The sequence below is a fragment of the Myxine glutinosa genome, chromosome 1, assembly GCF_964187855.1.
Source record: "Myxine glutinosa chromosome 1, kmMyxGlut1.1, whole genome shotgun sequence".
Lineage (NCBI taxonomy): Eukaryota > Metazoa > Chordata > Myxini > Myxiniformes > Myxinidae > Myxine > Myxine glutinosa.
The window spans coordinates 283,042,587-283,056,312 of NC_136261.1; the positions used below are offsets into that span (position 1 = coordinate 283,042,587).

Here is a 13,726-nt window from a genome sequence, read left to right on the forward strand (position 1 = left end):
TGTGCACCTGTGAGGAGACTTTCCGGAGCTTTTGTGGAACTTTTGCGATCTTGAAGAGTAATAAGGCGGCAGTTTGCGGGGCTCTTGGTGCTTCAGATGGAGAGAGAGCACAAAGAGGGCCGTCTTCACAGCTCAATCGATGGCTCGGCACAATATTGGGCGCTCAGACGCGGGGGGCGTTGGACTTGGCCACCCTGTACTGCCGACTTCATTCAACGATCTCGATGGGCAAGCTGAGTGCCGGCTGACTAAAAGAAACAATTTGTTTTATCATTCCCCTGTTGTATAATTGTGTGTGAGTGGAGACGTCTCAAATTAGGATTTAGTTTTATCTCACCTTTCATTTTCACCACTTTCGTATTGCATTTATTTTCATTAAATTCTTGTATTGCATTTTTTTTGTTGTGTGTTGCTTCTCTGTTCGTGGGTCTGAGAATAAACCTGTGTGGCTCCGTCCAGGTAAGCACTTTGGTTCCCTCACCTCGCGTGATGGACCAATCACCAGTTTTGGCTGCGCACCTCCGAATAAAGGACCGTCACGGATATTCGGCACCCAGTGGTGGTAATCGTGGGTGACAGGACAATTGTTGTCAAGGAGTGGGATTCGAACCCTCTGAGCAACAACTGTTGTCAAGGAGTGGGATTCGAACCCGTCAGGACAGCCACGATCCAGGTGAGCTGAGCTTTGAAAATTTGGACTCTTAAATGTTAATGATCGTCTCTCTCTCTCTCTCGAAGGGAGGGTCGATCATGGTGACCACGGCGTCTACATTTATAGTGATTGGTGTCGGGAAAGAATATGAAAACAGCGCGTTGTCAAATTTAAAGGATTTTTTTGTTTGTTTCTGAGGAAATATAGTCGCGTGCGGGGAAAGCTGCTCGTCACGTGATGGCGAACATGCTCAAAATGGCTGAGCGGCCGGAAGGAAGCGAGTTGGGGGAGGGGGGTTATGAGGATAGGATTGGACCCTTCTCCATTCCTGAGCAATCGAACGAGGAAGCAGGTCCAATGACTTTTGACTGAGGGGTATCATCATTGGCTGAGGGGTGGCATCATTGGCTGCGGGGTGGCATCATTGGCTGCGAGGTAGCATCATTGGCTGCGGGGTGGCATCATTGGCTGCGGGGTGGCATCATTGGCTGTGGGGTGGCATCATTGGCTGTGGGGTGGCATCATTGGCTGAGGGGTAGCATCATTGGCTGAGGGGTAGCATCATTGGCTGAGGGGTAGCATCATTGGCTGAGGGGTAGCATCATTGGCTGCGGGGTAGCATCATTGGCTGCGGGGTAGCATCATTGGCTGAGGGGTAGCATTATTGGCTGCGGGGTAGCATCATTGGCTGAGGGGTAGCATCATTGGCTGCGGGGTAGCATCATTGGCTGCGGGGTGGCATCATTGGCTGCGGGGTGGCATCATTGGCTGAGGGGTGGCATCATTGGCTGCGGGGTGGCATCATTGGCTGAGGGGTGGCATCATTGGCTGCGGGGTGGCATCATTGGCTGCGGGGTAGCATCATTGGGTGAGGGCTCAGCTGTGCCGCTGATGCAGTGCCCTCTGTTGGTTGTGGCAGGTATTTTGAAAAAAAATTGAAAATATGTGTGTGTGTGTGTGTGTGTGTATGTGTGTTGTGTGTGTGTGTGTTGTGTGTACGTGTGTGTTGTGTGTACGTGTGTGTATGTTTGTATGTGTGCGTGTGTGTATGTGTGTGTGTGTACGTGTGTGTTGTGTGCGTGTGTGTATGTGTGTGTGTGTGTGCGCGTGTGTATGTGTGTGTGTGTGTGTTGTGTGTACGTGTGTGTATGTTTGTATGTGTGTATGTGTGTGTGTGTATGTGTGTGTGTGTGTGTGTGTGTGTATGTGTGTGTGTGTGTGTGTGTGTGTGTGTGTGTGTGTGTGTGTGTGTATGTGTGTTGTGTGTGTGTGTGTTGTGTGTACGTGTGTGTATGTTTGTATGTGTGCGCGTGTGTATGTGTGTGTGTGTACGTGTGTGTTGTGTGCGTGTGTGTATGTGTGTGTGCGCGTGTGTATGTGTGTGTGTGTGTGTACGTACGTGAAAAGGATGAATCGATTTAATTTTGGTGAAGATCCAGATCCGGCTACTATAATTTTTAAGTGATTCTTCACCATTGGCAGATCAGGCCAAAAACGATACATAGCAGGATATCTCAAAAATTTATAGATGGATTTGGACGAAACATGGTGGACTGGTTGGGTGTCTGACAGGGACGATTCGATTCGATTTTGGTGAAGATCCGGATAGAAGATCCGGCTCGTAGAATTTTTTAAGTGATTCTTCACCATTGAGTGATATGGCCGACCAGGTGGAGGTGTGCTCTTTCTCGAGTGCTGTTCTAGTTTCATTTGATACGATGTAAGGCCATCTAATTTTCAACTTTGGATCCCTACTCGTCCCTTATTTACCAAGCGATTGTTCTGAAACCCGACACAGTCTTTCGACTCGATGGCCTGCAGGATCGCTCGTTCTTAGATTTTTAGATTTCGGCTCAGGGGGCCCCCAAATGGGGTGGGGGGGGGGGGGGAATTCCCCAAATCAGCTAAATCATGATCAACCTCAAGAGATGACCGTCAGCCCACTCGGTGCTATTTTATTTTGTTTAGGCATCGCCCAACGATTAAACATATTTCCTTTTCAAGAGAAAATATTGATGTGTGTGCTTGGTTTATATATGTTGGGCTCAGAAACCTCAGATCATTCTGGAACAGTCATGAACAGGCTTTATGTGTGCGGCAAGCATTGAATTCAGTGGTGGAGAGCGCTTGTGCGATTCCTTTTTGGGTGAACAACGATGGCGGATGGTGACGTCACGGTCCCAGGATGAAGCCTCCAATCCAGTTGGTATGGAGATCAATGGTCCAAAACCATCTCCCAGCTCTGGAGGGTTTTCAGCATTATCCCATAATGCCATGCGTGCCGCCATGTTGATTGTATTCATTTCCCTGGCAATAACAGCATCAGTGGCTTCACAATCTAGCATGTTTATCTTGTTACTCTGACACAGCAATGGAAGGTTACGCTTGTTTAAGCTTCCAACCAATATGGCGCCTGCGCACTGCGTCCTTGGTACTAAAACATCTCTTCCCACCGTGTTAATGTAATTTATCGAGTTGAACAACCGTCTTTAAAACTCTTTCAAACAGATTACTCTTTCTCGTCTGCCTGCATGATCAGGGTCGTGCCACACATGGTCATGGTGATGTCGGTCAACAATAACGTGAGGTTTACCGGCCTTCCACACCCGTTGACTCGTCGGTGTGATGCTGCAAAACCCGAAGCGTGTTGAGATTATAATTATAAACGCTAATGCTAAAAATGATGTAACCCTCCAGTGTTGATGTATGTGGTCGTGGCCAAAAAATTTTGGCACCCATGCAATTTTTTCAAATAATGCACCATCTCTTCCAGAAAATTGTTGACATAAAAAAATGTTTTGGTATCCACATTTGTATTTCTTTGGTTTTCAGTGGAACTAAACAAAAAAAGCTTTAAAAATTACTAAATCTTAGCTTATTCCACACAGAAATCCTAAAATGGCCCGGACAATATTATTGGCACCTCTTAGAAGTTGTTAGAAATAATTAGATTTCAACCAGGTGATTCTCCTTTACTTTGGAATTGAACTCACCTGTAGAGTTGCAGGTGCCTGCAATATAAAAATCACTCATTCAACCAGTTTGAATAGAGAAAAGGAGTCATTCTGCTGTTTTGTATCACTGTGTGTACCGCAATGAGCATGGAGAAAAGAAAGAAAACCACAGAATTGTCTGAGGAGGTTAGACACAAGATTGTAGCCAAGTATGGACAATCCCAAGGCTACAAGTCCATCTCCAGAGACCTTGATGGTCCTGTGTCCACCATACGCAATGTTATCAGGAAGTTTAAGGCCCATGGCACTGCAGCCAACCTCCCTGGACGTGGCCGCAATAGAAAACTTGATCGAAGATTGCACGAAGGATTGTTCGAATGGTGGAGAAAGCACCTCGATCAACTGCCAAACAGATTCAAGCTCACCTTCAGACACAAGGTACGACAGTTTCAACTCGCACCATCCGTCACCAACTCAATGAAAGGGGGTTCTATGGCAATAGACCCAGGAGGACCCCACTGCAGAGAGAGAGACATAAGAAAGCCTGACTGGAGTTTTCCAATACACACCTGAACAAGCCAAAATCTTTCTGTGAGAATGTCCTGTGGACAGATGAGACCAAATTAGAGCTTTTTGGTAAAGCACATCATCTCTATGTTTACAGAAAACAAAATGAAGCCTTCAAAGAAAAGAACACCTTCCCTACAGTTAAACATGGAGGAGGTTCAGTGATGTTTTGAGGTTGCTGCGCTGCCTCTGACACTGGGTGCCTTGAATGTGTGCATGGCATCATGAAATCAGGAGATTGTTAAGGCAATTTGGAGCGCAATGTTCAACCCAGAGTCAGAAAGCTGGGTCTCCGTTGAAGGTCTGGGTCTTTCAGCAGGACAATGACCCCAAACACACTTACAAAAGGACCCAGGAATGGTTCAAGCCAAAACGCTGGACTGTTCTGAAGTGTCCAGCGATTAGTCCAGATCTAAATCTCAGTGAACAGCTGTGGAGAGATCTGAAAACAGCAGTTGGGAGAAGGAAACCCTTCAAATCTGGGAGAACAGGAGCAGTTTGCACAAGACGAGTGGGCCAAACTGCCATAGAAAGGTGTAGGTATCTCATTCTTGGCTATAAGAACTGCTTGACCAGTTATTTTGGTCAAAGGTTATGTGTGCTACCAAATAAGTCAAGGGTGTGAATACTTTTGTCAGTCATTTCTACTTATTTTCTGATTTAAAACGACATATTAAGTTCTGAATCAAAAACAAAGGTTCTGCTATATTAACAATGAAATAAAGAATTGTGGAGACCAAATACTTTTGTCAATTTAAATTTATTTTTGAGAAAATTGTGAGTTATTTGAAAAAGGTGTAAGGTTCCCAGAAAACGACTTTACTAGTACTTGCCACAACTTGAAAAAGCCCGATTAAAAATAAAAACTCAGTTTATTTAAAAACCTGCTCTTGGTACTCACCACAACATGAAAAACCCCTATGAAAATAAAAGTTTATTTTAAAACCTGCTTTTGGTACTCGCCGCAACATGAAAAAACCCTATAAAAATAAAACTCAGTTTATATAAAAACCTGCTTTTGGTACTCGCCGCAACATGAAAAAACCCTGTAAAAATAAAAGTTTTTTTAAAACCTGCTTTTGGTACTTGCCACAACATGAAAAAACCCTATAAAAATAAAACTCAGTTTATATAAAAACCTGCTTTTGGTACTTGCCTCAACATGAAAAACCCCTATTAAAAATAAAAACACACAGTTTGTTTAAAAACCTGTTCTTGGTACTCACCACAACACGAAAAACCCCTATGAAAATAAACGTTTTTAAAAAACCTGCTTTTGGTACTTGCCACAACATGAAAAAACCCTATAAAAATAAAACTCAGTTTATATAAAAACCTGCTCTTGGTACTCGCCGCAACATGAAAAACCCTGTTAAAATAAAACTCAGTTTATATAAAAACCGGATCTTGGTACTCGCCGCAACATGAAAAAACCCTATAAAAATTTAACTCCGTTTATTTAAAAACCTGCTCTTGGTACTTGCCACAACATGAAAAACCCCTATTAAAAATTAAAACTCACAGTTTGTTTAAAAATCTGTTCTGGTATTCACCAGAACATGAAAAAGGCATATAAAATAATAAAAACTCCGTTTATTTAAGAAAACCCTCGCATTCACGTTGGTATCTGTCATATAAAGGGGCGCCATACATATATATAGGTTAAAATACATTCACTGTAGGAATCAAATTGGCGCCCCGTTATATGAACATTTCTTGAGCATTACTTGGTTCCTCATAAGTTCACAAGGGTAGTACAGCATGCACATGAGATTTTTGAATGTCCCTTATTTTCTGGCATTTCCCACAAGCCATGGAATGTCCCTTCTTTTATATAGGTTGCCACATGGCACATAACATATAAAGGGGCCTTTTCTATGCCCCTGGCATTTTCCCCAAGAATGGCGTATAAAGGGTAATTCTAAAGGGTTATCTATCTATAATTCCAGTAATCTCTGTGTGTATGTGTGTCTGTGTGTCTGTGACCGCTGTTTCTCGACAACCACGGGTCCGATATACTTGAAACTTGCCAGGTATATTGCTGGGGACCCGAGGATGTGCCTTTTCAAGGTTTCATATTAATCGGACAAGTAGTTACCGAGCTATGGCGATTTAGCCGTTCGCCGTTCGCTTTGGCTTTGCGAATGGACCAAACCATTTCATGTAAATAGAGGGGGGGGTTCTGTGGTCGTTGCGAATGGACCAAACCATTTCATGTAAATAGAGGGGGGGGGGGGGTTCTGTGGTCGTTACTGCCACGTGGTTTCAAAGTTTTTTTTTGTTGTTGTTGTTTGCACGCATGTTTTTTTGCACGCACGTACGGGCACCCACGTACGGGCACGTCCTAGTAAAGAATAATTCTAATAGGTTTAGTTTGTTTCTAGGTTTTGCCTATTCCATATTAAAAATGCCAAAATGAATCACTTCCTTCGGACATGGGTGCAGTTATTTTTTTGTGAGGGCCTAAAGCACTTCCCTCTACCCACTAAGAAATGGGGTCGGGGATCATTTCTTATTACCTTTCACATAACTACATAGACTTAGCTAATATAGAGCGATTTTGAAAAATCCAACTTTTTTTTTTCTTCATAATTTTCAATAATTTTCTTTTGCCGATAACACTCCCCGGTACACTCTGATGAGAAGAATAGTGTCGCACAGACAGACAGATAGGCAAGCATCTCATAGCAGAGATATATAAATAGATTGTGAGTACATCTATAAAGTATGTAATATTACAATGCGTGCACATCTACAAAGTACGTACTATTACAATGCGAGTATGTCCATAAAGTACGTGTCCTGTATCAAGAACGTGAGTGCATCTATAAATAAAGTACATATAGTACGTATCAGAGTGTACATACAGTACGTCTAGAAAGTACGGAACTTAGACACAAAATACACCATGCAAAACAAGTCCTGGCGAGGGTCTGCACTGATTGCTCTTTCGATTTTTAATATGTCAGCATATATAATTTAAAAAAAATTATTACAAAATCATACTAACCAATAGTATCATTACGAGCATCTCGTTCGAACACTTTTGTGAACGCCCATCGTATCTACGTCGTACAAATCGATGTTAACGATTGCCTGCTTCCTCATCCCTTCCCACACCATAAAGCAGTAATCCAAATACATACCCAAAAGTGCTGCATTTATTGTCATTTCCCACATTGCAAAATTAAACTATTTTAGCCCCTCCATTCACTGATGAAATGTGGAAGGATACTCAAACCAGCATGAATGTAATATGGCACAAAGGGATTCATTCAAAGGTGTGTGTGCAGGAAATGTGGACATGAAATCAAAAGATGAAGTTCCCTTCAAGAGGGTAACAAGTTGAAAATAACTCGAGTTGGTCCCCGAATGGGTTCATGCGTATTTGTATCGGCGAGTTTTGGAGGGAGCGCACGTACTCAGATCAAAGTAAGTCTGCAGTTAAGGAAGCAACATTTAGGGTCAAGCTTTCCTTCATGCTCATGATTACTGTGCAACACAGTAGATCACGATTACGGTACTACAAGGTAGATCGTTTATGGCTGTAAATCAAGAGGCTCCAGCCTAAACGATATCAAACCTCGTGAATTCCGCTGTCAATTTTTCACTTTCGAGAAGGCTTCAGTAGCTATGAAAGTGTTGCCCTTTCAAACAAGCCTTTTAGGGTCAAATCCAACTATGGAGAGTGGCTCCAGGGTTGTGGCATTAGCTCACCATACGAAACACTCCTAAATTACCCTCAATCAAAGCGGTTTAGGTAGCTCGTCATTTCTTGGCAAGCAGCACTTTTATCCAAGATCCCAACTTCAAACTGCAACGCTGTGGATTACTAGCTGGGAGTGCTGGCAAGTTGCCATTGCTGACCAGGCATGTTTCCTTCACAGGGCAAGACCACAGCACCAGATGGCCCCTTCAAAGACTGTCCCTCCTTGTGCTCAGGCTTTTCACTTCGGTCTCCACGAGCTTCCTCGCTTGTCAGGCACAGTTGGCTTGCCTGATGGACAAGTTGTGAACCTCGTTGCTGCCAATGCTGTAATGATTGGGTTTTGGGGGGAGGGCAGGGGGTATAGGTAACAAACAAAACAAGTCATTTTCACCGCAAGTAGTAAATGGCTGACTGGGTATGTTGGCTATTATCCACCAGTCCAGAATATAATGAAAAGTCATGGCAATCCACAGTTGTTACTTCAAAAAGACAAGTCAAATGGAGTTGCATCTGAACAATCAAATCACACACACCCACACGGTATTATTAAAGGTACCAAGGACAGCGCATCAAAAGCAACCTTCCCAAACGTTGGGAAGGTTGTCTCAAGACAAAAAGAACAAAAGACAAAAATCTCAAGACAAAAGAGCAATGTCTCAGCAGCATGTACTTTATAAAGGTGTCTTATTGTGATGTCTTGGAACCAGACTCAACTGCATAATGGTTAGAGCGTTAGCTCTTATTCCGAGAGGTTGATGTTTGGATTCCCACACTGGCTTTGCTTTTACAAGACTTTAAAAACGTAACATGCTGTTTCGTTGCTTGACACACAACATTTAAAAAGGATGGAACACAGACAAACAAGCATTTAATAAGGATGGAATACAGATAAACAAGCATTTGAAAAGGATGAAACGCGGCCAAACAAGCATTTGAAAACAATGGAACGTGGAAACAAGCATTTCAAAAGGATGGTACGTGGACAAACAAACATTAAAAAAGGATGGAACACAAACAAACAAGCATTTAATAAGGATGGAACACTGATAAACAAGCATTTAATAAGGATGGAACACTGATAAACAAGCATTTAATAAGGCTGGAATGCAGAAAAACAAGCATTTAAAAAGATTTGAACACAGACAAACAAGAATTTAAAAAGGATGGAACACAGACAAACAAGCATTTAATAAGGTTGGAACACTGATAAACAAGCATTTAATAAAGCTGGAATGCAGAAAAACAAGCACTTAAAAAAGATGCAATGCGGTCAAACAAGCATTTAAAAAGATTTGAACACAGACAAACAAGAATTTAAAAAGGATGGAACACAGACAAACAAGCATTTAATAAGGTTGGAACACTGATAAACAAGCATTTAATAAAGCTGGAATGCAGAAAAACAAGCATTTAATAAGGTTGGAACACTGATAAACAAGCATTTAATAAGGATGGAACACAGACAAACAAGAATTTAGTAAGGATGGAACACAGACAAACAAGAATTTAGTAAGGATGGAACACAGACAAACAAGCATTTAATAAGGATGGAATACAGATAAACAAGCATTTGAAAAGGATGAAACGCGGCCAAACAAGCATTTGAAAACAATGGAACGTGAAAACAAGCATTTCAAAAGGATGGTACGTGGACAAACAAACATTTAAAAAGGATGGAACACAAACAAACAAGCATTTAATAAGGATGGAACACTGATAAACAAGCATTTAATAAGGATGGAACACTGATAAACAAGCATTTAATAAGGCTGGAATGCAGAAAAACAAGCATTTAAAAAAGATGCAATGCGGTCAAACAAGCATTTAAAAAGATTTGAACACAGACAAACAAGAATTTAAAAAGGATGGGACACAGACAAACAAGCATTTAATAAGTTTGGAACACAGACAAACAAGCATTTAATAAGGTTGGAACACTGATAAACAAGCATTTAATAAAGCTGGAATGCAGAAAAACAAGCATTTAAAAAAGATGCAATGCGGTCAAACAAGCATTTAAAAAGATTTGAACACAGACAAACAAGAATTTAAAAAGGATGGAACACAGACAAACAAGCATTTAATAAGGTTGGAACACTGATAAACAAGCATTTAATAAAGCTGGAATGCAGAAAAACAAGCATTTAAAAAAGATGCAATGCGGTCAAACAAGCATTTAAAAAGATTTGAACACAGACAAACAAGAATTTAGTAAGGATGGAACACAGACAAACAAGCATTTAATAAGGTTGGAACACTGATAAACAAGCATTTAATAAGGATGGAACACAGACAAACAAGAATTTAATAAGGTTGGAACACTGATAAACAAGCATTTAATAAGGATGGAACACAGACAAACAAGAATTTAGTAAGGATGGAACACAGACAAACAAGAATTTAATAAGGTTGGAACACTGATAAACAAGCATTTAATAAGGTTGGAACACTGATAAACAAGCATTTAATAAGGATGGAACACAGACAAACAAGCATTTAATAAGGTTGGAACACTGATAAACAAGCATTTAATAAGGATGGAACACAGACAAACAAGAATTTAGTAAGGATGGAACACAGACAAACAAGAATTTAGTAAGGATGGAACACAGACAAACAAGAATTTAGTAAGGATGGAACACAGACAAACAAGAATTTAGTAAGGATGGAACACGGATAAACAAGAATTTAATACGGTTGGAATACGGATAAACAAGCATTTGAAAAGGATGGAACCTCACACCTCACACGAACCTCACACGAAGGATGGAACCTCACAAAAACACCTCACAGCCATAAAACACGTAATAAAAACACCTCACCACCACAAAATTGAAAACACTTCACAGCCACGAAATTGAAACACTTCACCACCACGAAATTGAAAACACCTCACCACCACGAAATTGAAAACACCTCACAGCCATAAAACACATAATAAAAACACGTCACCACCACGAAATTAAAAACACCTCACCACCACAAAATTAAAAACACCCCACAGCCATAAAACACATAATAAAAACACCTCACCACCACGAAATTGAAAACACCTCACAGCCACGAAATTGAAACACTTCCCCACCACGAAATTGAAAACACCTCACAGCCATAAAACACATAATAAAAACACCTCACCACCACGAAATTGAAAACACCTCACAGCCACGAAATTGAAACACTTCCCCACCACGAAATTGAAAACACCTCACCACCACGAAATTGAAAACACCTCACAGCCATAAAACACATAATAAAAACACGTCACCACCACGAAATTAAAAACACCTCACCACCACAAAATTAAAAACACCCCACAGCCATAAAACACATAATAAAAACACCTCACCACCACAAAATTAAAAACACCCCACAGCCATAAAACACGTAATAGAAACACCTCACCACCACAAAATTAAAAACACCCCAAAGCCATAAAACACGTAATAAAAACACCTCACCACCACAAAATTGAAAACACCCGAAAGCCATAAAACACGTAATAAAAACACATCACAACCACGAAATTAAAAACACCTCACAGCCATAAAAGACGTAATAAAAACACCTCACAACCACGAAATTAAAAACACCTCACAGCCATAAAACACGTAATAAAAACACCTCACAACCACAAAATTGAAAACACCCCAAAGCCATAAAACACGTAATAAAAACACCTCACCACCACGAAATTGAAAACACCCCAAAGCCATAAAACACGTAATAAAAACACCTCACAACCACGAAATTAAAAACACCTCACAGCCATAAAACACGTAATAAAAACACCTCACAACCACGAAATTAAAAACACCTCACAGCCATAAAACACGTAATAAAAACACATCACAACCACGAAATTAAAAACACCTCACAGCCATAAAACACGTAATAAAAACACCTCACAACCACGAAATTAAAAACACCTCACAGCCATAAAACACGTAATAAAAACACCTCACAACCACGAAATTAAAAACACCTCACAGCCATAAAAGACGTAATAAAAACACATCACCACCACGAAATTAAAAACACCTCACAGCCATAAAACACGTAATAAAAACACCTCACCACCACGAAATTGAAAACACCCCAAAGCCATAAAACACGTAATAAAAACACCTCACCACCACAAAATTAAAAACACCTCACAGCCATAAAACACGTAATAAAAACACCTCACCACCACGAAATTGAAAACACCCCAAAGCCATAAAACACGTAATAAAAACACCTCACAACCACGAAATTAAAAACACCTCACAGCCATAAAACACGTAATAAAAACACCTCACCACCACGAAATTGAAAACACCCCAAAGCCATAAAACACGTAATAAAAACACCTCACCACCACGAAATTGAAAACACCCCAAAGCCATAAAACACGTAATAAAAACACCTCACCACCACGAAATTGAAAACACCCCAAAGCCATAAAACACGTAATAAAAACACCTCACAACCACGAAATTAAAAACACCTCACAGCCATAAAACACGTAATAAAAACACCTCACCACCACGAAATTGAAAACACCCCAAAGCCATAAAACACGTAATAAAAACACCTCACCACCACAAAATTAAAAACACCTCACAGCCATAAAACACGTAATAAAAACACATCACCACCACGAAATTAAAAACACCTCACAGCCATAAAACACGTAATAAAAACACATCACCACCACGAAATTAAAAACACCTCACAGCCATAAAACACGTAATAAAAACACCTCACCACCACGAAATTGAAAACACCCCAAAGCCATAAAACACGTAATAAAAACACCTCACCACCACAAAATTAAAAACACCTCACAGCCATAAAACACGTAATAAAAACACATCACCACCACGAAATTAAAACGCCTCACCACCACGAAATTAAAAACGCCTCACCACCACGAAATTAAAAACACCTCACAGCCATAAAACACGTAATAAAAACACCTCACCACCACGAAATTAAAAACACCCCAAAGCCATAAAACACGTAATAAAAACACCTCACAACCACGAAATTAAAAACACCTCACAGCCATAAAACACGTAATAAAAACACCTCACCACCACGAAATTGAAAACACCCCAAAGCCATAAAACACGTAATAAAAACACCTCACCACCACAAAATTAAAAACACCTCACAGCCATAAAACACGTAATAAAAACACATCACCACCACGAAATTAAAACGCCTCACCACCACGAAATTAAAAACGCCTCACCACCACAAAATTAAAAACGCCTCACCACCACGAAATTGAAAACACCTCACCACCACGAAATTAAAAACGCCTCACCACCACGAAATTAAAAACGCCTCACCACCACGAAATTGAAAACACCTCACAGCCATAAAACATGTAATAAAAACACCTCACCACCACGAAATTAAAAACGCCTCACCACCACGAAATTGAAAACACATCACCACCACGAAATTGAAAACACCTCACAGCCATAAAACATGTAATAAAAACACCTCACCACCACGAAATTAAAAACGCCTCACCACCACGAAATTAAAAACGCCTCACCACCACGAAATTGAAAACACATCACCACCACGAAATTGAAAACACCTCACCACCACGTCATTTAAAAACACCTCACCACCACATAATTCGAAACACCTCATCACCAACTAATTCAAAACACCTCACCACCACATAATTAAAAACACCTCACCACCGTAATTATAAATACCTCACCACCACGTAATTCAAAACACCTCACCACCATGTGATTTAAAAACACCTCACCACCACGTCATTTAAAAACACCTCACCACCACATAATTCAAAATACCTCACCACCACGTGATTCAAAA

General features: G+C 40.7%; 1 protein-coding gene across 12 annotated transcripts in view; it reads right to left on the reverse strand.

Moving 5' to 3' along the window:
- Positions 1 to 7,107: 7,107 nt before the first annotated feature.
- GALNT16 (polypeptide N-acetylgalactosaminyltransferase 16) overlaps positions 7,108 to 13,726 on the reverse strand; it is a 68,847-nt gene continuing 62,228 nt past the window's right edge. For all 12 annotated transcript variants that reach the window (XR_013621140.1, XM_068133546.2, XM_078766939.1 and 9 more), the window contains one exon: positions 7,108 to 8,206. Coding sequence is in view for 11 of the 12 variants with exons in the window: in XM_068133546.2 (XP_067989647.2) it covers positions 8,006 to 8,206 (201 nt within the window). In the remaining variant the exon portion in view is untranslated. The remainder of the gene's footprint in view (positions 8,207 to 13,726) is intronic.